Source organism: Perca fluviatilis, chromosome 16 (genome assembly GCF_010015445.1).
Source record: "Perca fluviatilis chromosome 16, GENO_Pfluv_1.0, whole genome shotgun sequence".
Taxonomy (NCBI): Eukaryota; Metazoa; Chordata; class Actinopteri; order Perciformes; family Percidae; genus Perca; species Perca fluviatilis.
The window spans coordinates 20,801,033-20,822,962 of record NC_053127.1 but is presented as its reverse complement, the minus strand read 5'-3'; the positions used below and the strand labels follow the sequence as shown (position 1 = coordinate 20,822,962).

Sequence of the window (21,930 nt, the reverse complement as noted above, 5' to 3'; positions counted from 1 at the left end):
ATGGTCCAGGTGGCCAGAGAAAACTCTAAATTATGACTTATGATATCTTTATGTATCTGTACTGGTTGCAAATAGATATGAAACCGTTACCATGGTCAATGAAAAAAAAGAGTATACAAGATATCGTGTGACAAATGATCTAAAACACTTATTTTTTTCATAAGTTTTGATTTTCTTAATAGAAATAGGTTATCAAATTAATTGGAAGTGGACTACATGCTATGTTATAGAGCTCTAAATACTTATGGGTAAGATTAATCACGTTGGTTTCCTCCACCACTTTTAGACCACCACCTCAACCATTTGCTCAAGGGTTTGCAACCAATACTTAATTTAAAGCTGTGTCTTTAAACGTTCGGGATGTGTGACGTCAAGCAGGTGATGAGGTTTTGTCTGACAAGGTTAAAGTTGTGATGTAAATATTTATTCATATCAAATATTCACAAAGCCGGTTAAATACAGAAAGTAAAACAGGTTATTCTAACTGTAATGGGGAGTCTGTTTTTTTTCTCAGTGGGATGGAGGATCAGAGAGTAAAAAGCTGGTGGCACTTGGCCTCACCGCAGCGTCAGAAAAATCAGCAGGCTGAGGCTTTGCTGAGCGCAGACAGAGGACAGAGGAGATTAAAGGCTGAAGGTGCAGGACGAGCGGTCGGCATTAACATCACAGAGGATGGTATCAAAACACTCCCACCTGTTGCCTCACAGGTCCGCCTGTCACCTACAGTATATAGTTCACCTAGTACAGTCAAATCCCTTTTTAATCTCTATGTATGCATCTCATTACATTATATTCTGTATTGAAGTTATGTATTTATTTTTAAATGCATAACATTGTTTGTGGGTTTCAGCAGATGGGCATGACTTTTTAATAAGGTTTTAAACTTAAGAGTTAAGTTCTTTGCAACATGTCAGCACCCCTGATGTGTACAAAACAGCATGTACATGAATGGAAACCCTTTCAATTTGAGATGCTAACACTGACACACATTTTACAGCGTAGCTTCTCCTTGCAATGATCTCAATGGATGGAAGCCCTGAATATTATAAACTCTCCCATTTTACATTCCCACTCCGCTAAACACCTTTACAGCATTAATATTCCCACATGGTTTTCGAAACCTGGAGAGGGCATTTGCATCATAACTGGGTTAGAGCTCCTTGACACAATGCTATTGTTGACAGCCTGTGTACTGAAGCCAAATGGGGGATTAGGTACAGTGTAGCCACCTTTACTCCAGCTGTCAGGCATCTTGATAGGAGAAGATGTGAAATCCTCTGCCAAAGTTAGTTAAGTGAACAGAGGTGTGGCTATCGTCTCCATCTGGAATTACAACACAGGGCCAAAGGGTTAGGAATCATTGGTATTTAACTTTAAATAACTGACACAAAGATAAAGACTGCTTCTCTGGATTTCACTCACATTCTGAGACATTTGTCTTTCCCGCCACTGGCCACTCTTTGTCCATCAGGACTCCAGTCCACTGCATAAACCTTTACACACAAGAAACAAGGCAATTTGACAAAAAAATAAAATTAAAAAACACAATCAATATACAACTATGAGGAGGCAGCACTTTTCCCTCCCTCACCTCATCAGCATGGCCAGGCAGGTCCATGTTCAGCTTCCCAGTCTTGATGTCCCAAACTTTAAGTGTGCTGTCACTGCTGCCACTGACCAGCAGCCTGCTGTCCGCTGACCACGCCACTTGATACACAGATGCCACATGGCCACGCAGGGAAGTTAAGTACCTTTGGAAAAGTGGACAAACAGGCAGAGACATAATTACTCAGTGCCAAACACACAAATTGTTTGCCTACAGCACACTTGCCTGGACAACAGCAGTATTACACATGGATTCATTCATGATAAGAGGATTTTCTTACTTTCCTGTGCGTCCGTCCCAAATTTTAATGGACTTGTCGAATGAAGCAGAGGCGAGGAGCCTGGCGTCTGGGGAGAAGAGCACTTCATTGACCAGAGCGCTGTGGCCAGTCATCCTGGCCAGAGGCTTCTTGTCTTCTGCAGGGTTCCACATGAACAAGGTGAAATCATCGGATCCAGACACCAAGCGCTCTGGAGCTGAACCCTGCAGCACGCAAACAGGAGTAAAGGCCTTTTTATAGTTGAATTGCGCCGATGCGCCCGGAGGGTCCGGCGTGAGCGCCAGACCCCTGCGCTTCAACGCCGGACCCTACGCCAAGGCGGCACCTCCGAAAAATTTAACTACACGTTAAACGCTTGGTAGCGTTCCATTTCCCCCGGCTCATTTCCTGGTTCTCCTTCTCCATAAACAACATGAAATCAAGGAGAGGGTTAACTTCTCCTGCTCCAGATTTTCCACCGTGGTCAGAAAGCACAGGGGAGACACTTTGTTTCTCTCACTAGGACTCTAGAGTCGGTACTTGCTCCGAAGCTAATCGCCGGCAGTGCCCGGCACTCTCTCACTTCTCCCTCTACCACACACTCCCCACACACAAAACCCCACCAATTGAAAATAAAAAGCCCCAAAAAAAAAAAAAAAAAAAATTTTTTTTTTTTTTTTTTTTTTTTAAAAAAAAAAAAAAGTTTTAAATAAATACATAAAATATAAATCTTCTTCTTCAAAGAGTAGCAAATGTTCACGCTAGCACTGTTTCCTTAAAGAAAGTTACATGATCCTTACATGATCCAGTTAGGTCCTGGGGGTTGACAGTGGCGGTTGCAGGTTCAAAAGCTCCAGTGCGCAGAACGTAGTCTGTGCTGAGAGCCAAGGTGTTCACCCAGTGGGCGTGACCCTGTAGAGTCCTGCACTGGACACCCTATACCCACAAATAGAAGTTAACACACATTAAGTCTTGCTTTGACACAAATATGTCTCCTCCTTCAGCTCATTTTGTCAGTGACATTTAACATTTAAAGAATGACAGACAGACAGACAGACAGACAGACAGACAGACAGACAGACAGACAGACAGACAGACACTTTGGGCTGTTGTACACTCACATCTTTGGCTCTCCAGACTTTAATTGTTCTGTCCTGGGAGGATGTGTAAAGAAGTCCATCTCCGCCCCACTTTACACAGGTGACTGACTGAGTGTGTCCAGTGAGGATCTTCTCACAGCGCCCCAACACAGTGTCCCAGACACGTATTGAGCCGTCCTTGGAGCTACTGGCCAAGTACCGACACTCTGGGTTACTGAAAGGGAGAGGAAGAGGCAGATCAGACAAACAGTAAATCAGGACAGAATTCTTAAAAACAATGACAAAAAATTATTTAACAGTTTTAGTCAAATCATGGAAAATGTCAAAGTAATTTTAATTAAAGTTTCTTAATTCTGGACCAGAACCCAGAAGTTCCAGTTTACTTTGGCTCCCTATATAACAATGTTTTAGTGTATTGTTTTGGGAGTAACTCAATCATTCAAGTACTCAATTACTGTACTAACAGGAAAAGATGGAAGCTCTGCACTAGGGATGTAACGGTATGAAAATTTAACCTCACGGTTATAGTGACCAAAATTATCACGGTTTTTGGTATTATTGCGGTATTTTAAAAGTGTGTTCAATATGTTCAGAAAGCACTGATAGGTCTACACAAGCTGAAATAGTTTCAAAAATTGTAACAGTGTTTATTATAATTACAAAAATATAGGCAATAGGCTTGTAAAAACTATTGAAAACTGGCTACTGAAACACTGGCCCACTGTGTCCGGTAAGAATTTGACCCGAGATGTCTGACTTTGAGATCAAGGAAGATTTATTTACAACTCAAACATGAAGTTAACTATGAAGTTGTATTTGACGTTACATGTGAAGTTGGATGTGGTTCTGAAATAAGGATCTGACTTACTATGAACATTATTTACCAAAAATTAAATGTTATAGCCACCAGCATATAACAAGAAACCATACTAAGAATTACATTAACTTTGCTGTAATAATTAACATAAATGTAACATATTGCTCAGTAACACAAACTGAGAATAAGCCACATCTATTACAGCACACATATCCATAACGGAGCAAACAGTGTAATACACCTTTAATAGCTAAGCACGTGGCTCCACAGCGCTAGTCGGTTTACTGGCGATTGCACCTTGCTAGCAAAATGCCCTAACACAACCTGAATATCCACACGTGTAATATTAAACAATCTGCACATCTATCAGCTATGCAATAAGAAACACAGCAACAGCAATATCATCAAGGTGATATCTCTCTCTCCAGGCAGTAAAACCCATGACAGTTTAGCAAGCTACAGAATAGTTTAACTCACGTTCTGGGCTACACACAAATCACTTCAACAAGTCCAAAAACGGAAAGGAATGATAAAGAAAAAATTCCATTTACAGCTGCTGTTCTGTCCCATTCTCCTGTCTGAGCGCGAGTGATTGTGATCAAAGAGATGACTATCGTCAATGATTGGTCAATCATCTCAGGAGAGAGAGCAAGTGTTACTATGGCCTGTTTTACAAGGCTGATAAATGTCCTGAGCGCTGTCATCTCATGATATTTTAAATGAAAACGGTTATTGTTATCTTACATCCCTAGTCTGCACTGACTTGATTGTGTGCACAGGTAGGGTTGGGTACCTTTCGCATCTGAACCAATACCAGTATCAATACCGGTACCTCAAATTTGGTTCCGGTACCCAACGGTACTTTTTTCGGTACTTTCCCAAAAAACAAATATTTCAGTTGTAAAAATAATTCCAAACCTATTTATCCAATTTACTTAGAACATTCTGTTATTTATTCAGAATATTTTACACTGACAGAAATTAAATAAAAATAAAACCCCTCCCTCTCTCCTCCCAAACCCGTCCCTACAACCTATTAAATTGAATAATTATTAAACTTGTATTCTTGTATTTGTATATTCTTTTTCAGCCTTTAATTTTCATCATGACTGTTTTTAATGGCTCTTTAATGTTTTATGTAAAGCACTTTGAATTGCCTTGTTGTTGAAAGGTGCTGTAGAAATAAAGTTGCCTTGCCTTCAAACCTCAGCCTGTCAGTCAGTCCCCAGGGCACAGAAACCACTGTTGTGCCTGCTTTTCTTACAGGAAGTGTAACGATAAGCGTGCGCTTACGCGCTCTCAGATACCGAAATTTGGCACAGTTTGATTTTACGTGAACCAATACTCGGTAGTACCGATGTGATTTGGTCGGTACCGGTAAAAGTACCGGGTTCGGTAAGCCTCCTCCATCTCTACAGCTCTAACCAAGGGTCTTTGAACCAAATTTTAAGCACTTTTTCCTATCTCACTTAAGTTTAATATAACAGAGATTGCACAGGTGTTGCTAATTGCGTTAATGATGGCTCCTTTCTATTCAGGTGTCATGACAGTGTGACAGTGAGCCAGCATGCGCAAGGACGGACCCCAAAACTGAAGCAGCTAAATGGAATTCAGACATTTTATTATTTGGAGGTCTCCAAATAATACAATTGTTTTTCCTAATGTGACATGTCAAAATATTCACTGTGAAAAAAGGCTTTTAGTTATAATTCTAAAGTTTCACAGGTAAAATGTATCAGTGCAGAAGCTGCATCTGAATCGGCCTGGATCAGCAGTAACATAGGCAGCAATAAAAAATGAGAAAGTGATGAATTTAGTGCTCACAGATGGAGAGGTTCCCAGCTGAGCCAAGTGATCCACTTGGTGTGTCCAGTCAAAGTCTTTCCCAACTGTGTACCCGTCACTGGATCCCACAGACAGATCTACATACACAGCAACAACAAAACAAAATAAATACACTGCACTCATGGGATACATCCTAATACTATATGTGTGTTGGAAGTTCACCTGACTGTTCTTGCACCCTGAAGCCAGCTTCTTGCCATCGGGTGACCAGGCGATGTTCAGTACCCAATGTGTGTGTCCTTCAATAAAACAGAAATCAGCTCAATGGTGTCTAAACCCATTAATCAATCATTTGTATCTTGATGCACAGCAGATTATGCTTCCTGTAGAAGTGGTTTCATACCTTTGGCAGTGTGGTGGGGTGTCTCTGTCATCAAGTCCCAAAAACGCACTGTGGTATCACCTGAACCGCTCGCAAGGTATCTGAAACAAACATGACAATTTAATGTAAATCTAGTCTAAATCTGCCCATGGGTGTCTACGAATTTATAGTTTCACACCCTCTAATTGTTGTTATATTACAAGGACTCGTAGAAAAATCAGAGTACAAAAAAGCGTGACAAACAGGCAGCTGTTTATTCTGCATAAGATGTTACTCACTTGCCGGTGGGGCTGAAAGCAGTCGAGATGACGGCTTCTGTGTGTCCCTGTAGTGTGCTGGTACAACGGGCCACAGCTCGAACCCTGAACACAGCCTGAGGCTGGTACACCACTGGCAGAACTTGCTCTGTCTCAACCCCAAGAGCCTGCACACACAATCTCAGACTGGACACCACCTCAGCCTCTCCGCGCACAAAAAATGCCAGTGGCACTGGCTCCTCCTACAGTGGATAACAGCAAAAAATATAAGAGATATTTACTGGATTTAGAATTTCAGATTTGAGTTATATTACTACTACTTACTTAACATATAATAGGGAATGCTTTCATGTGCAGCCATCATAAATTACATTCTACATCTATGTTACAGTATATAATATGTATCCCTGTACGGTGTCCTTGAGTGCCGAGAAAGGCGCATTTAAATAAAATGTATTATTATTATTATTATTATTATATAATGGCAGCTGGTTACCTTCTGTAGCAGTGCATTGCAGACGAGCTGTAGTTTGTCTGGAGTGATGTCCAAAGGCACATCAAAAGGTGAACCCAGAACCTCCCCTTCTTCATCCTGAAACTGGATCAACAGCCGCTCCACGTCCTCACTCGTCATCCTCGGAGTTGGATCTTCACCTAAAAAACATCAAGTTATATTTACTATGAAGAAGTTATAATCACGTATGTTCTTATACATCATGTAAATAAATAACGCCTACATGCAACTGTTAATGTTGTTTCTTCTTAGTGTTTGGAAGATCTGAACGGCAGAGGTAGAGTTCTGCTGTAAAATCTAAAATGTATTTTTGTTAAAAGAAGAACACATCCAGTCCCTTAGTGAAGGCTATTAGATCATGTATTAGTTAAGTGTTGGTGCTCTCGGATGCTGCGTTATTAAACATCCAAACCGACGTTGTATTTGCATTAAAGTAGATATCGCTGAATTTTGATGGGTTGCCGTTTCTCAATTTAGGCAAAATTGTAACGTTAGCAGAATACCCATTACCCACTAACGGTAATTTAGAAAACAGGACACTAAGCAACATACTGTAGGGCCATGTTTAACATTGTTATTATACATTTTTTGACCAAATTGTATCACCTGAAATGAACTGTTTAGCTAGCGGTTTACTTTTAGCTAGCCAAAGCCAACCGTAGCCTATGGTGTCAACCAGTAAGTTAAGCTAACTCCGCTAACCTGCTGTTAGCTAACATTTTGGACACCTAATTCCCTTTAGCAGCGATCACAGTAGAGTAATATAACGGTCATTTGTTCACACAACGTTGTCTAGTTTTATATGACACTGAAGTGGCACGTACATGTGCTAAAACCTTACCTTTAGCGAGGTAGCGATGTGTTCAAACTCCCCACGTGTATAACATCGAAGAGCCTTCAGAGGAAAGATTCTACCAAAACGACTGTCAGTGAACGGACTCACGCAAGGTATTATGGGAGTGTAATGTAGGGTAGAACCATATGGGTAGAACCGTCGACAGTTGTTTCCTCTGTTGGTTTGCCGTACTCATCATCACTTTTATAATATTTCTGTAAGTTCGACGTCAACTTTGTGGTTTACGTCAAAATAAACATAAAAAAAAAAGGTTCCACATTTTTTCCTTCCACCACAAAATGCATTTATGTTATTAGTGTTTGATTATAAGAGTAAATTATTATTATTATTATTATTATTATTATTATCATAATAATAATGGTTTCTAAATAATTGTATTCAATAAACCCCCCTCCCTCCCTCTCTCTCTCTCTCTCTCTCTCTCTCTCTCTCTCTCTCTCTCTCTCTCTCTCTATATATATATATATATATATATATATATATATATATATATATATATATATATATATATATATATATATATATACGGGCTGGTTTGAGTATTTCCCAATCTGCTCAGTTACTGGGATTTTCACGCACAACCATTTCTAGGGTTTACAAAGAATGGTCTGAAAAAGTAAAAACATCCAGGATGCTGCAGTTCTGGGGGGGCCAAAATGCCTTGTTGATGCTAGAGGTCAGAGGAGAATGGTTACAACCGAGGTATGCAGCAAAGCATTTGTGAATCCACAACACGCACAACCTTGAGGTGGATGGGCTACACCAGCAGAAGACCCCACCGGGTACCACTCATCTCCACTAAAAATAGGAAAATGAGGCTCCAATTTGCACGAGCTCACCAAAATTGGACAGTTGAAGACTGGAAAAATGTTGTCTGGTCTGATGAGTCTCGATTTCCGTTGAGACATTCAGATGGTAGAGTCAGAATTTGGCGTAAACAGAATGAGAACATGGATCTGTCATGCCTTGTTACCACTGGGCAGGCTGCTGGTGGTGGTGTAATTGTGTGGGGGATGTTTTCTTGGCACCCTTAGTACCAATTGGGCATCATTTAAATGCCACAGCCTACCTGAGCATTGTTTCTGACCATGTCCATCCCTTCATGACCACCATGTACCCATCCTCTGATGTGTTCCTAATAATCCTTTAGGTGAGTGTATATTCATCAGGAGAAACAGAAGTTCTGCTTGCTTTCACTGTGGATGAACAGATTAACTTGAAAGGCTTTTTTCCCAGAACTTCCCTAACGAACAACCTGTATTTCATATACTGTACTGGATGTTATTACCATGGAACACATCCCAATACACATACATGCTTATTATTGTATTCTGTGACTGTGATATTGTTCACTCTATCAATCAATTGGACACAATTTCAATATAAAACACACTCACACAGACATTTTAACACTTTATTTTTCGTCAATAATATTAATGTTTGCATTGGGATAGAAAAAGCATCCTGTATTGCACTATTGTGAGAAACTAGAGTTAAGAAGTTTAGAACACGATTAAGAAGAAACATTTATTAATAATATAATTCTGTTCACTGCCTTAGAGTCTGTCATGGTACACATTATACTTAGCTATATGATCTCATGTACATGACACATATTTGTTATAAAGCAATATAAGACTCAAACACCTCAGTGTAAAAGTCCACATCAAAATCCACATCTAACATTACATTTTCTTAGAGGATTAATATTTTAAATGTGTCTCCTATCTTTACCATTTCACCTTAAAACACTTGGGTCCAATAATCCATAGCAATAATTTAAATCTTACATCCTTCTGCATTAGGACAGCAGATATAATGAAACAGCCTGCATCAACAGAATCTTCTATACAACAGTTTCCCACGAGAAGCAGATTTTTCTTAGAATTATTGTACAATCCTCTGCATTGGCACTAATGTAGACCAAACCAAAACATAACCATTTATTTTCAAATACAATTTGACCAAGGATGGCATTGACCTGCAGTATATGACCACTACTTTCACAAACAAAACTTAACTTATTCCTTTGTTTTTTTGCTCAAACGGGCAAAAAAGGCCTGTGGATAAGCTTCAAAACCATTTATTACAGTGGTAAACTTTTTTTGTATAGAAACTGTTCCTTCAAGAGTGAATCTGACTTAAGGTGAACTCTTTAAAAGGCACAATTGGAAACAACAAATTAAAGTTTAAAGTCCATGTGACCAGGTGGCCATTTTTAAATAACTGAATCAGCAGGGGAGAGGAATACGATGTGGCGCTGTGGTGAATTTGTTCTTATTCGTTGAGTCCATTGATGTTGTCAGGAACGAGACCTTCCATGACGGCACGCTTTGACTCCAGAATCTGCAAGATCGAAACAAAGATGAGATCAAAACGAAATAGGCCGCTGCCACGCAAATTTCCTACGGCAACTATACACTCAGTGGCCACTTGATTAGGTACATCTGTACAATCCACTGGAATTCAATACAACATCTCTGCCATAAATTCTACCTTCACAACGTTTCTAATGTTCCGTTTTTGTGGGTATTGTCTGAAATGTGTAATATACTGAGAGGTGTTTCTCATTTTTGTCCTCCTATTTACATGCATGACACAATTAGGATGAAATTTCAATTCTTTAGTTGTATTTGGTTTTAACAATTACTCAGAGAAACTATTTGGCATCAAGGATTTTAGTGTTAGTCAAGCTCTTTCTTTTATTTCTGGCAGTACCTACAACAGTGGATGTTAATGAGCACAGACTTAAGTGTCTAAGTGCATAAATGACACAATCCTGTTCTGACTAAACAACTGAAAATTAGATACATATAATAAAGTATAACTACAGATGTGATAGTGCTACACTTACCTGGAAGTCAGCGCTGAGGCCGACGATGCTTTGCATGTTTGTACTGTAGTAACCCAAAACATAATGTCCACACAGCAGAGGGACCTCATCCTTATCCACAGATAACTGCAACCAACACACACACACACACACACACACACACACACACACACACACACACACACACACACACACACACACACACACACACACACACACACACACACACATATTAATGAAGCAATAATTCATACAGTATTTGTCCAAACATGATAGAACTTGCACTACTTACCTGTATGACTTCATTTAGCTCTGGCAACTCCTTCTCTCTAACCCAAACAAAGGTTTCATAATCGAACACACTCTTGAATCCCACCTACAGGAGAATAATAAACCCAAGAGTTCAAATCTTGCCTGTATTATATATATATAAAAATATCATAAAAAAAATTAAATATTTAAGGTTTGGGGAGGGATCAGAATAATGAGATTCATCATATATATACAGTACAGGCCAAAAATTTGGACACACCTTCTCATTCAATGCGTTTCATTTTTTTTCCTGACTATGACTATTTACATTGTAGATTCTCACTGAAGGCATCAAAACTATGAATGAACGCATATGGAATTATGTACTTAACAAAAAAGTGTGAAATAACTGAAAACATGTCTTATATTTTAGATTCCTGAAAGTAGCCACCCTTTGCTCTGATTACTGCTTTGCACACTCTTGGCATTCTCTTGATGAGCTTCAAGAGGTAGTCACCTGAAATGGTTTTCCAACAGTCTTGAAGGAGTTCCCAGAGATAATTAGCACTTGTTGGCCCTTTTGCCTTCACTCTGTGGTCCAGCTCACCCCAAACAATCTCGATTGGGTTCAGGTCCAGTGACTGTGGAGGCCAGGTCATCTGGCACAGCACTCCATCACTCTCCTTCTTGGTCAAATAACCCTTACACAGCCTGGAGGTGTGTTTGGGGTCATTGTCCTGTTGAAAAATAAATGATGGTCCAACTAAACGCAAACCGGATGGGATGGCATGTCGCTGCAGGATGCTGTGGTAGCCATGCAGGTTCAGTATGCCTTCAATTTTGAATAAATCCCCAACAGTGTCACCAGTAAAGCACCCCCACACCATCACACCTCCTCCTCCATGCTTCACGGTGGGAACCAGGCATGTAGAATCCATCTGTTCACCTTTTCTGCCTTGCACAAAGACACGGATGTTGGAACCAAAGATCTCAAATTTGGACTCATCAGACCAAAGCACAGATTTCCACTGGTCTAATGTCCATTCCTTGTGTTTCTTGGCCCGAACAAATCTCTTCTGCTTGTTGCCTCTCTTTAGCAGTGGTTTCCTAGCAGCTACTTGACCATGAAGGCCTGATTCATGCAGTCTCCTCTTAACAGTTGTTCTAGAGATGTGTCTGCTGCTAGAACTCTGTGTGGCATTCATCTGGTCTCTAATCTGAGCTGCTGTTAACTTGCGATTTCTGAGGCTGGTGACTCGGATGAACTTATCCTCAGCAGCAGAGGTGACTCTTGGTCTTCCTTTCCTGGGGCAGTCCTCATGTGAGCCAGTTTCGTTGTAGCGCTTGATGGTTTTTGCGACTGCACTTGGGGACACATTCAAAGTTTTCGCAATTTTCCGGACTGACTGACCTTCATTTGTTAAAGTAATGATGGCCACCCGTTTCTCTTTACTTAGCTGATTGGTTCTTGCCATAATATGAATTCTAACAGTTGTCCAATAGGGCTGTCGGCTGTGTATCAACCTGACTTCTGCACAACACAACTGATGGTCCCAACCCCATTAATAAGGGAAAAAATTCCACTAATTAACCCTGACAAGGCACACCTGTGAAGTGAAAACCATTTCAGGTGACTACCTCATGAAGCTCATTGAGAGAACACCAAGGGTTTGCAGCGCTATCAAAAAAGCAAAGGGTGGCTACTTTGAGGAATCTAAAATATAAGACATGTTTTCAGTTATTTCACACTTTTTTGTTAAGTACATAATTCCATATGTGTTCATTCATAGTTTTGATGCCTTCAGTGAGAATCTACAATGTAAATAGCCATGAAAATAAAGAAAACGCATTGAATGAGAAGGTGTGTCCAAACTTTTGGCCGTTACTGTGTATATATATATATATATATATATATATATATATATATATATATATATATATATATATATATATATATTTATTTATTTTTCCCTCTGTGTCTGTCCCAGTACCTTATACAAGCCGATCCAGTCCCATGTGGAGGACATGAAGTCCTCTTGGATGGTGTAGTTAAGAAGTACATCCTGGTCAGCGCTCCATACACCCAGGGGAGATACGTGCACCAGTGGCGTGTCAAAGCACTTCCTCAGCTGCAGGAAAAGACATGAGGAAATAGAAGGAGCTTTAATAATGCAGAAGAAATACCCACATTTAGTGGTTGTTTTAGAAGGAAAAAATTTATTGATTATCAGTCCTGGGGTTTTACAGTGAGCCTGTTCTCACCTCCAGACTGAAGGTTGCAATGACAGGCTTGTGGTCACTGACTCCGTAACTCATGTCACTGGTGTACTTGTCCTGAGTGACCAGGAGCGGATACTCATCGAGGTCATCATCAGTAGAAGTCGATGCCTTCTCATCATCATCCTCTGAAGGCAGGATTTTGGGTTTGATGCGCCACAGAATCCGATCCGTCCAGGCTGGTTTCCTTTTCTTGCCACTGAGCAGAGCAAAGGCAGGTGTTGATCACACAGCTTCAAATTTGACATTGAGTTGAATTCTCTGTTTGTAATTCTTACCAGATATGTCCCATTTCCATTTGTGTCTATCTATGTCAACTTAAGTGACAATTCTTATACAAAAATATTGGAAACAATACTACATGAGAAAAAACACACACCACACACACATATAATGCAGAGCTATACATACAGTGTAGCATGCTGTGGAGAAATAATGGATGTCCCGAGTGGACAATTTCACATGGTATTAGTACTATGCACAAATATGTACATTCACTATAAAAAGCAACACATACATAATGCAAGAACAAACAAAACAATGCAATGCTGGGTGCAGAGAGTTTTCTCAGGTATAATGAATTTGCAGAACATCCCTGAAATTCACCAAGGTTATTATGTTTACTAAACCCATTTGTGTCTTGTCATTTATATCAGTGTCTCCAGTTATTTAGTGATTGTATTAAACCTTAAAGGTGCCTATTCTATGGGACTCATATTCCTCAGTATATCTATGGATATATCTTGGTGGGTCTATCTCACTGTACCATGCCCCCAACCACACAGAGAGCAGCCCCCAGGTGAGGGAGGTGAGGAGGAAGAAGAGGGTGGTGCTTCTGCACTGCAGGGGCCTGGGTCTGTATATGGTTAGTGGCAGCGCAACAGTGCTCTTTCTGAGAGAGACACATACATGGTGCTAGTGTCAGGGATGGTTCCACTATAATCTATACACCAGGGTTTACTGCTTTCGGTTCCTCTTTAGTACGTCTCTATGGTTATGTGTCGTTTCAACTAAAGACGTGGTGGCAAAAGCTTCAGGAAAAAGGACAGAAGGTGCAGTGTCTAAGAAATAAGGGACTGTGGGGCATGCATTACAAAAACATAGAGTGCGTCTTACTTAAAACCCAACCATGTCTTCGGAGTGCTGTGCAAAAATCAAACGGAAACAAGAGCACAGATGAAATATGAGGAACATGTTGAGTATTTGTGTGTAATATAATTGTTTGCAGCACGAGTTACCTGGTATCATAGGTTTCAGAGTTACGGGCAAATTTGTAGGTGGGTTTAAAATTTAATGGCCCTTCCTCAAATTCCTGCAGGAAGGGTTCCTTCTTCTTCATCATGGTGAGCTGCAGGAACATGAAATAAATTAGTGAATGTGTGATATTGTTGGTATGCGTGCATGTGTATGCTTTTTCCAACACATCACCTGGTCTTTGTCCCACAGCAAATTAAGGCGCTCCTTGTTGATGGACGAGCGGAGGAAGTGCAAGCCGTGGTCTTCAATGCGGAAGTTCAGGTCGCCAAACCAGAATACCAACCTGTGTGAGAGGGATGGAGCCTCACTTCATTCTCTATACAACAACCCAATGTGCATATTTATTTTACAGTGTGTGTGTGTGTGTGTGTGTGTGTGTGTTTGTATGCCCCTATGTACAGTGCACTAACTTGTGATCCCGGACATGTGGGGTGTCAGCGATGTCAAACTCTTGTGTCTCCAGGATGTACTCAATCTCATCAACACGCTGCAGAGCGTAGTTCATGTGAGCTGCTAGGTGGCAATTAAGTAAGCACACCATGTGGCCATAGAAGGAAAAACGCACGGTCACCCCTCCTTTATTACCCTGACACAGATAAACAGAGGGGCAGGAATACAGCATGTGAAGTGAAAGATAAAGTGGATTTCCAAAGATTCAAACATTACATTTTTTTCTTTAAGGAATGATGCAGTAAAAATACAGATTCATTTTACTGCAGAATTTACAGGAAGCTGCAATATATTGTAGTTTAACCCCCCACTAACACCACTTTTCTTTTTTACTATAAATAAAAAAGTTTGGTCTTTACTCAGCCAGGTCATGTTTTTTCTTTAACTTGGAATAGACAATTTGTCTCGCAAGTAACTGCCCCAGTGTAGCGCAGCAGTTTTACTGTAGTGCTCATTCAGTCAAAGCTATTGCACATCCCACTAAACAAACACAATAGGCCTTTCATAATGTGTTTAAACTCTACAGCATCTGACGGCAATGGGATTCCTGGTGTGCAGAGTTTAACAGTGTTGTTCTGTATAAGGTTCAGGGCTAACCTAACCATCGCTCCCATCGTGATAACCTACCCAGTAGCCAAAGATGCCAGTACGAGTGTAGGTGGTCTGGATGTTTCTGATGTAGGGGAGATGAATTTGTTTGGCAAAAACCAGCAGCAGCAAACCCTGCATCCTCATAGATGTGACCTAGACAGAGATGGAGATAGATTTCAATAATAGTTTTTTTTCATTTAATTTTTCAATTTCTTTAAAGAAAACCTTTCTTTTTATTTCTTCTGTAAAATATTTTTTTGACTTGAGTTTCAAATGACATAAATTGGGCACTGTAATTTGTATTATATGAGCATAAATATATTCATCAAAGTAAAAATTAAATTAAACAAAATGCTACAAGTCTCAAACTGTAACTACACACCCTCTTTCTTTTTGACTTGTGTACTTACAGTTTGAGTATTTTGTTTCATTTGATTTTAACTTTAATGCAATATATTTATTCTCATATAATACAAATTACTGTGCCTAATATACAGCATGTCATTTGAAACTCATGAAAATGTTTACAGAAGAAATAAAAGGCAATGTTTTCTTTAAAATAATTTGAGGATTTTTAAGCAATGTAGCCCCATGGTTATATAAGTTTTCAGAGACACTGTTTAGGTACACGCATCCACATACACACAAATACACAGCAACCAAATGTGTAACTTCCCTCTGTCCTCTCTCACCTTGACAAAGCCTCTGGGTGCCAGTGTGTTCATAAAGACGTGGCTCCAAGAGTCCTCCATTAACATGTCAGAGATAAACCTCACAGGGGTGGCATTCACCTCCTGCAGGCTGACACACACCGGCACAAACAAATGAAGAAAAAAAACACACTGGCAAAAAGAGATACTTTTATCCTTTAGTTCCATTCCTGGCAAGGTTTTAAATTCCAGATTCCATATTGTTATTTCTCACCCAATCACATAGAGGTCTGTGGGGGGCTGGACATCTAGCTGCAGCAACGAGGTGACATCTTCAGGAGGCTCCGCTGTGGCCACGTTCCAGGTTGCCATGTGCAGCCTGTCAATGTTTTGACCAAAGTGATGGAAAAAGAGAAAACAGTGACAAGTATCAGTTGCATTGCTACATTTGCCTTGTTGTAAATACCCTAGTCCCAAGTTGTTGTCTTCAGTTGGTGGTGTGCAAATGTAATACTACAAATGATAATACTGGAAAACATTTTAATCCTAGCTAATATTAAGTTCTACTTAATTTTTTGCTTTATTTCTATGTCTATTTCATTCGTACTTATTCATTTCAACAACATATAATACAGCATTCAACAGTTTGTGCCCTTGGACATTTGGAAAAACAATAAAGTAAAAAAAAGAAGAATATTAATAACATTTTACTTTTTCAACATCCGCATTTTCTTTAATCTTCTAATAGGAAACCACTAAGAATTATCAAGCTGCAAAGACATCCAGATAAATTCAAACACTTCCTGCCTGTGTATCAGTGTAAACTTGTGTATGCATTAACAAGCACATGCGCATGTCAACCTGAATGTGTCTGTGGGAATGGAGCACCCGCAGAGCTGAAACGCTTCGTCCAGCGTGCGGGACACTTCTTCACTGGCTTCGTCGTCAGAGCTCATGTCCTCTATGCAGGTCAGCAGCTGAGACAAACGCTGGCGGAGGAGCATCTTGGACCTGGAGCCCTGAGATGCTGAGCTGCTCATACTGTCTGAGCGCAAACGTGGACTGAATGTAAACGGGTCCATCTTTGGATCCTGGACTGAAAAAGGTATTTCCGGTGTTGCTTTCCGGTGTTGGCTTTGTTACCTGCAAGTTATTTAAGATGACTCAAATAAAAAATAAAGACGCTGCCCTGCAAGGGCAAACAAACAAAATCCAGTGGAAGAAATTCCTTTAGCTTTATTTCTTCTTTGGTTGGTTAGGTTGCAGCCATTTGGCATCAGGCAGCATCTGATTTAGGTCCTCCAAACTGACCAGGATGAAAAACTGGAAAGCCCAGGGTGAAATGTTCCTGTACAAGTGCAGTCCTCTCAGTGGCAGAGTCCCGTGTGGTCATGCAGCAATGGAGCAACGACTGACAAAGCGGTGGGGTTTACTCAGGAATGTGGGCAAGAATTAAGATTTGGACGTTAATCGCAGGCAGGAGACGGGCATGTGAACATGTGTGTGTTTGTCTGTGAGTGTGTGTAGTCGCAGAGAGTAGAAGAGGTGGGCTGGAGGCTGATCCTGCATCATTGTGAGTAGTGTTGCAAGACTAGAGTAACCATTCAGATCCCTAAGAGGTTTACCGGTAGCGATCTCTCTATCAGCTGAGTGAACAATGCATGTAACCCTGCAATTACAGTCATGCATTAGCGAGGGGACAACAGCGCACAATAGCATTAGCTTCTTTTGGCCTCAATCCACTCTCTCCTCATATAGGTGAAAGGTCTTCTTAAACCCAGAGAGAAGTGAGGGGTTAAACACAGTTTTGTAAGCTCTGACATGGATGTTTTTTTCTAAGAACGAAAGCTTAAATTATTCTAATCAACAAGTGTTACAGCACTGTAAATAGTGGACAAATTACACAATAGATTTGCATAATAGAATTGAATCGGATCAATTCATGAAGCAATCAGCAACTCCAAAGCATACCCTAACCCTGCAATTCTTAAATGGTTTAAGGATTTCAAAACCATGAATGCTCTGAGATATTTTTTTAATTCAGATGAAAAGTTAAGTATCGTAAGTAAGTTATCGTAAAATGTGTCTCTATAAAAAGGATTAGAAACAGTAGGATACAGTTTTACACACTGGTTTCAATAATTTAGAGATTTTGAACTATAAACACCACAATGATTTCCCCCAATAATTCCTCATATAATCTCTTCAGCATTTCTTTTTACCCCTTACACCTATTTACAGAAAACAGTCTTTACTTGTTGGATCATTGACTCTGAGATTATGGACAGAATCATTATGTGGCTGTAATGATATATATAAAACCATGGTAATAATATAAGAATTCAATTTATATGGATATTGTGTTGATGATTATAATGTAGATTAAGCAAAAACACTGGGAATTTATTATATTGCATTATTTTTGGGATTATGTCATTGAATCTCATTTCGGATATTCTTAGCTGATTAACACTTTTGCAGAAATTAGTAAATTACTCTACAACCTATGAATACAAAATAATTTCTGATTGAGTCACTGACACGGTAGCAGAGTTCAAATAATAAGTCATGCCATAAAGTCAACAGTGTTTTATTTTTTGGAAAGCTGTGGGGGGGCAATAGGAAAGAAACAACCAGAAGAGATTGCCCCTTACAAAATAAAAAATGCTAATCTTGGATGCCCCAGTTCTCCCTGCCTCTTCATGTAACAGCGTCACATGCAGAGACTTAGGGCACATTCTTTAGCAAGCAGAAGTGTGAAGTGGATAAGCAAGAGGGTTCACTGGTTCACTGAGAAATAAAGAATGTGAGGTTATTTAAGTTTTCTCACAGACCCTGCAAAGATTCAGAACCTGCTGCCTCAAAGCTTCTTATGACGGTTAGGCAATTCAGTTACTGAACAGGAGGGTTATACCTTCTTTTTCTGGACTCCCTTGGTCTCTACATACATCCTTTTCTGCCTGAAGTCTCTGCTGTCTCCCACAATGACTTTCATCACCATCTTCTCTCTGTTGTTCCTTCCTGTATTACTAATAATAAGACCAGAGGACAAAGAAGAAGATATTTGTATTGGATTCTGATCTTACCTGAACTTGTCTCTCCCACCACTCTGTAATCTTCCAGTGCTCATTTCCTCCCCTGTAGGAACACACAAACACATGTATGCCTAAACAAAGTGGAAACAAAAAGAAAACACACATAACAAGATGAAAGACTTGCCTTTATGACAGCCAGTTTACCAGGAGCGCAGACCATTGCCGAATAAAACAGAGCTGACAGGAATGCCTGAAAGTCATTTCTGAAATGGCTTTGTAATCATGTCAAATCACGGTTAGCTTCATCCACGTTACAGAAGCAGTGCCCTGAAGGTCACATGTAAAAACAGTAACACTTTAACTGGGATATATTTTGTTAAACTTGCTCAAAATATTGTGATATACTGTATAAAAAAATGATTACATTTGTTTACATCGTTAAGGTGAATATCTGGCAGTGGGATCATTTATTGGGTAAAAGTCGTAAAAATCCGTCTGCTACTTCAGCACCACGGACAGCACCACAGATTTATCAATACACAGTTTCTACTGATATTTCAGAGCCATGGTCGGGGCCATAGATTTTAATCTACACAAACCTCAGTCAGATAAAAGATCAATGAGTCAGGCAGACTAGACTAACATATTCAATAGGGGTGTGCAAAAAAATCAATTCACATTCGTATCGCGATTCAAGCTCTACCAATTCAAAATCGATTCATAGAATTCCCACCCTCCAAAAAAATTGTTTTGTAATGGCGTGAATACTATTGTCCTGAAATGAGTTTAGCTCTCCATTCCCATAGATGGTGCTGCGTCGAATTCACACTGATGCCTGGGCACTTTTGTCATAATCAAAAGAAGAACGAGTGCAGCAGAAGTAGTTTAGTCGGCGCAAACAATGGCAAACCTCACAGAAAGAATTATTCAACCAGCTCGATCCTCAGTGAAGGCGAGAGTTTGGGCACGTTTCGGCTTTTATAATCTTTAGGGGAAGACGGAACTTGATAGGAATTATGAAAATTTTTTTTAAAAATATATTTTCCCTCTATATAAAAAATGTTCAACAAACCCCCCCCACCCTTTTATCTAAACAACTCTGAAAATGAACAAGTTTTATTTAACAGTTTTATTTTATACTTGAATTAAATGTATTTGAAAGCTGGCCAAAGCTTGGCACTTTGCAGTTTTTAGTTGCAAAAGTTTATATTTTTGTATGAAGGCATATAAAGTAATATCAAACTACATTTAATTTGTTGTTTCTTTTCTTTTAAATTGTATGTCTACTGCAATCACATGGGAAAAGTAACATTTACATACTGTGAATCGTTTTTTGAATCGAGAATTGTTTTTGAATTGAAAATTGATTTCGAACCGAATCTTGAGTCTAAAAAATTGATATTGAATCGAATCGTGATGTTTTCTGAATCATGCACCACTAATATTCAACTAAACAAGCTCTCTGCCCCTGCACTCTCTCTGCTACAAGGAAATGGAGATGGGGGATGCCAGGTTACCAATTCATTTTGGTCACTTTGTTAACAAAGGCCCTCTCATCATCCCTCAAATCGCCTACTGATTCATCATTTGTGACCAGTCTGTAATAGACACTTGTTTTTGTCATTTGTGAGGACATTGTGTTGACTTAAAGCATGTTAATAGAGTTGGATTGAAATATTATCACCATATGGCTAGCAAACTAGTTGGCTAATTGCAGCAGCAGACACAGAACTACATTAAGATACATATTAATTTGGAGTTGTGTTTCTAGTCACCTGACAAATTAGCTCAGTTTTGGTTTCCACCAACTCCTGAGGGTACTCCTGTTGTTTGGTGCTGGGCAGGTTCTACTGTACAGTTGTTTTTTAGAGAACCAAACAGTAGGTGGTGGGCCGTAAACCTAAAATAATGAGCTGAAACATGCTAAAATGCTAAAAAGGTGGAAGGAAACTGCAGTCAGGTAAGATTATCTGAGGGTTCGTAATCACAACTCTGATAGTTACTTTCACTTTAAATGTAGTCATTTGATCCAAAATATTGATAAGTGTAGCTTTAACCATAACTGCTTTCTGCCCAAACCTGACCCGCCCTAACGTTAGTGCTAAATTGTCATAATTTTGGTCCCCATAAGGTCAATAATTTAACTCATGTTAATAAGTCTTTGTCCCCACAATATTATAAACACACACACACACACACACACACACACACACATTAAGGGACTAGATTTTCATAATACCACAGGCATTGAACAAACAGCACTGACAACTATAAAAATATCCCTACTTGATTTTTTTCTAAAACCAATTCCACAAACTGCTTTAAGATTTTCTAAATAATTCAAGGGTCCAGCCATTGTAACCATATTCAACCCATGAAGTTACGTAAATACTTTAGCCCCATTTCGGACACTTCTACCTGTGTTTGTGACCTTTGAGAACCTCAGTTCTCTGAAACAAAGAAACACATTTGCCTCCTCAGTGTCCTTTAACTTCATGAAAATTAACAATATCAAACTATCTGAATGATTGTTTTTTCAGTTTTCAAGTAGGTGCTGAAAAAAACACTATAATTTTTTCAGTACAGTAGCCTCCGTCAATTCAGTACAGTAGCCTACCTTTCTTTATGTGTCTTTCTTGTGGTGTCCGGAAAAAGCCACAGACCCCTTGCGCACAGACAACGAAAGTCACCAAAAGGATGTCGAGAGACTGGATCTGCTTTCCTACGTTGAGTCCCGTTGTTTGACTGTTGCTGCTGCCCATCAAGCTCCCAACTCAACCTGCTCTGGACTTAAAGCGTAACATCGGATCAAGCTATTAAGTTGGTTAACAACCCAGTGAGAAAGTATTATCTAATTCATGAATGGACATGTCTGTTTATTGAATGTCACCATGACGCATGGTATTTGTTGCACTAAAGCCCTCTTTGTATGTTCATAAATAATCCTTTACTTTCTTAACAGTTTGGAATGTGTGTGCTTTGCTTTACTGTGTGCTATTTCAATCCAAT

General features: G+C 39.6%; 2 protein-coding genes across 3 annotated transcripts; both read right to left on the bottom strand.

The window, feature by feature from the left end:
* Window positions 1-402: 402 nt before the first annotated feature.
* nle1 (notchless homolog 1 (Drosophila)) lies at window positions 403-7,687 on the bottom strand. Its single transcript, XM_039777013.1, has 12 exons — window positions 7,562-7,687; window positions 6,703-6,860; window positions 6,228-6,448; window positions 5,971-6,050; window positions 5,790-5,866; window positions 5,607-5,704; window positions 2,987-3,179; window positions 2,634-2,801; window positions 1,887-2,116; window positions 1,592-1,751; window positions 1,423-1,493; window positions 403-1,323 (listed from the first exon to the last, which is right to left on the bottom strand). The coding sequence occupies exons 2-12, from the start codon at window positions 6,838-6,840 to the stop codon at window positions 1,311-1,313; spliced, it is 1,449 nt and encodes a 482-aa protein (XP_039632947.1). The 5' UTR covers window positions 6,841-6,860; window positions 7,562-7,687; the 3' UTR covers window positions 403-1,310.
* Window positions 7,688-8,976: 1,289 nt separating this feature from the next.
* inpp5kb (inositol polyphosphate-5-phosphatase Kb) lies at window positions 8,977-21,720 on the bottom strand. 2 transcript variants are annotated; one of them, XM_039777010.1, is made up of 13 exons: window positions 21,539-21,720; window positions 18,973-19,024; window positions 16,161-16,265; window positions 15,929-16,037; window positions 15,273-15,389; window positions 14,606-14,781; window positions 14,367-14,478; window positions 14,177-14,286; window positions 12,924-13,137; window positions 12,653-12,790; window positions 10,702-10,785; window positions 10,431-10,535; window positions 8,977-9,922 (listed from the first exon to the last, which is right to left on the bottom strand). In XM_039777010.1, the coding sequence occupies exons 1-13, from the start codon at window positions 21,681-21,683 to the stop codon at window positions 9,854-9,856; spliced, it is 1,536 nt and encodes a 511-aa protein (XP_039632944.1). In that variant the 5' UTR covers window positions 21,684-21,720; the 3' UTR covers window positions 8,977-9,853. The 2 variants fall into 2 exon arrangements, with proteins under 2 accessions (XP_039632944.1, XP_039632943.1); XM_039777009.1 differs by lacking the exons at window positions 18,973-19,024; window positions 21,539-21,720 and adding an exon at window positions 16,748-17,558.
* Window positions 21,721-21,930: the final 210 nt, after the last annotated feature.

Bases quoted from the DNA above. Each gene is read 5' to 3' on its own strand.
- nle1 (XM_039777013.1), bottom strand. From the start codon at position 6,840: ATGACGAGTGAGGACGTGGAGCGGCTGTTGATCCAGTTTCAGGATGAA. The intron at 6,449-6,702 runs GTAACCAGCTGC...TATCCACTGTAG, and splicing joins GCAATGCACTGCTACAGAAG to GAGGAGCCAGTGCCACTGGC. The intron at 3,180-5,606 runs GTGAGCACTAAA...TCTCCCTTTCAG, and splicing joins AGCTGGGAACCTCTCCATCT to TAACCCAGAGTGTCGGTACT.
- inpp5kb (XM_039777009.1), bottom strand. From the start codon at position 16,968: ATGGACCCGTTTACATTCAGTCCACGTTTGCGCTCAGACAGTATGAGC. The intron at 14,782-15,272 runs GTAGGTTATCAC...TATCTGTGTCAG, and splicing joins CTGGCATCTTTGGCTACTGG to GGTAATAAAGGAGGGGTGAC. The intron at 14,479-14,605 runs GTTAGTGCACTG...CCTCTCACACAG, and splicing joins CCACATGTCCGGGATCACAA to GTTGGTATTCTGGTTTGGCG.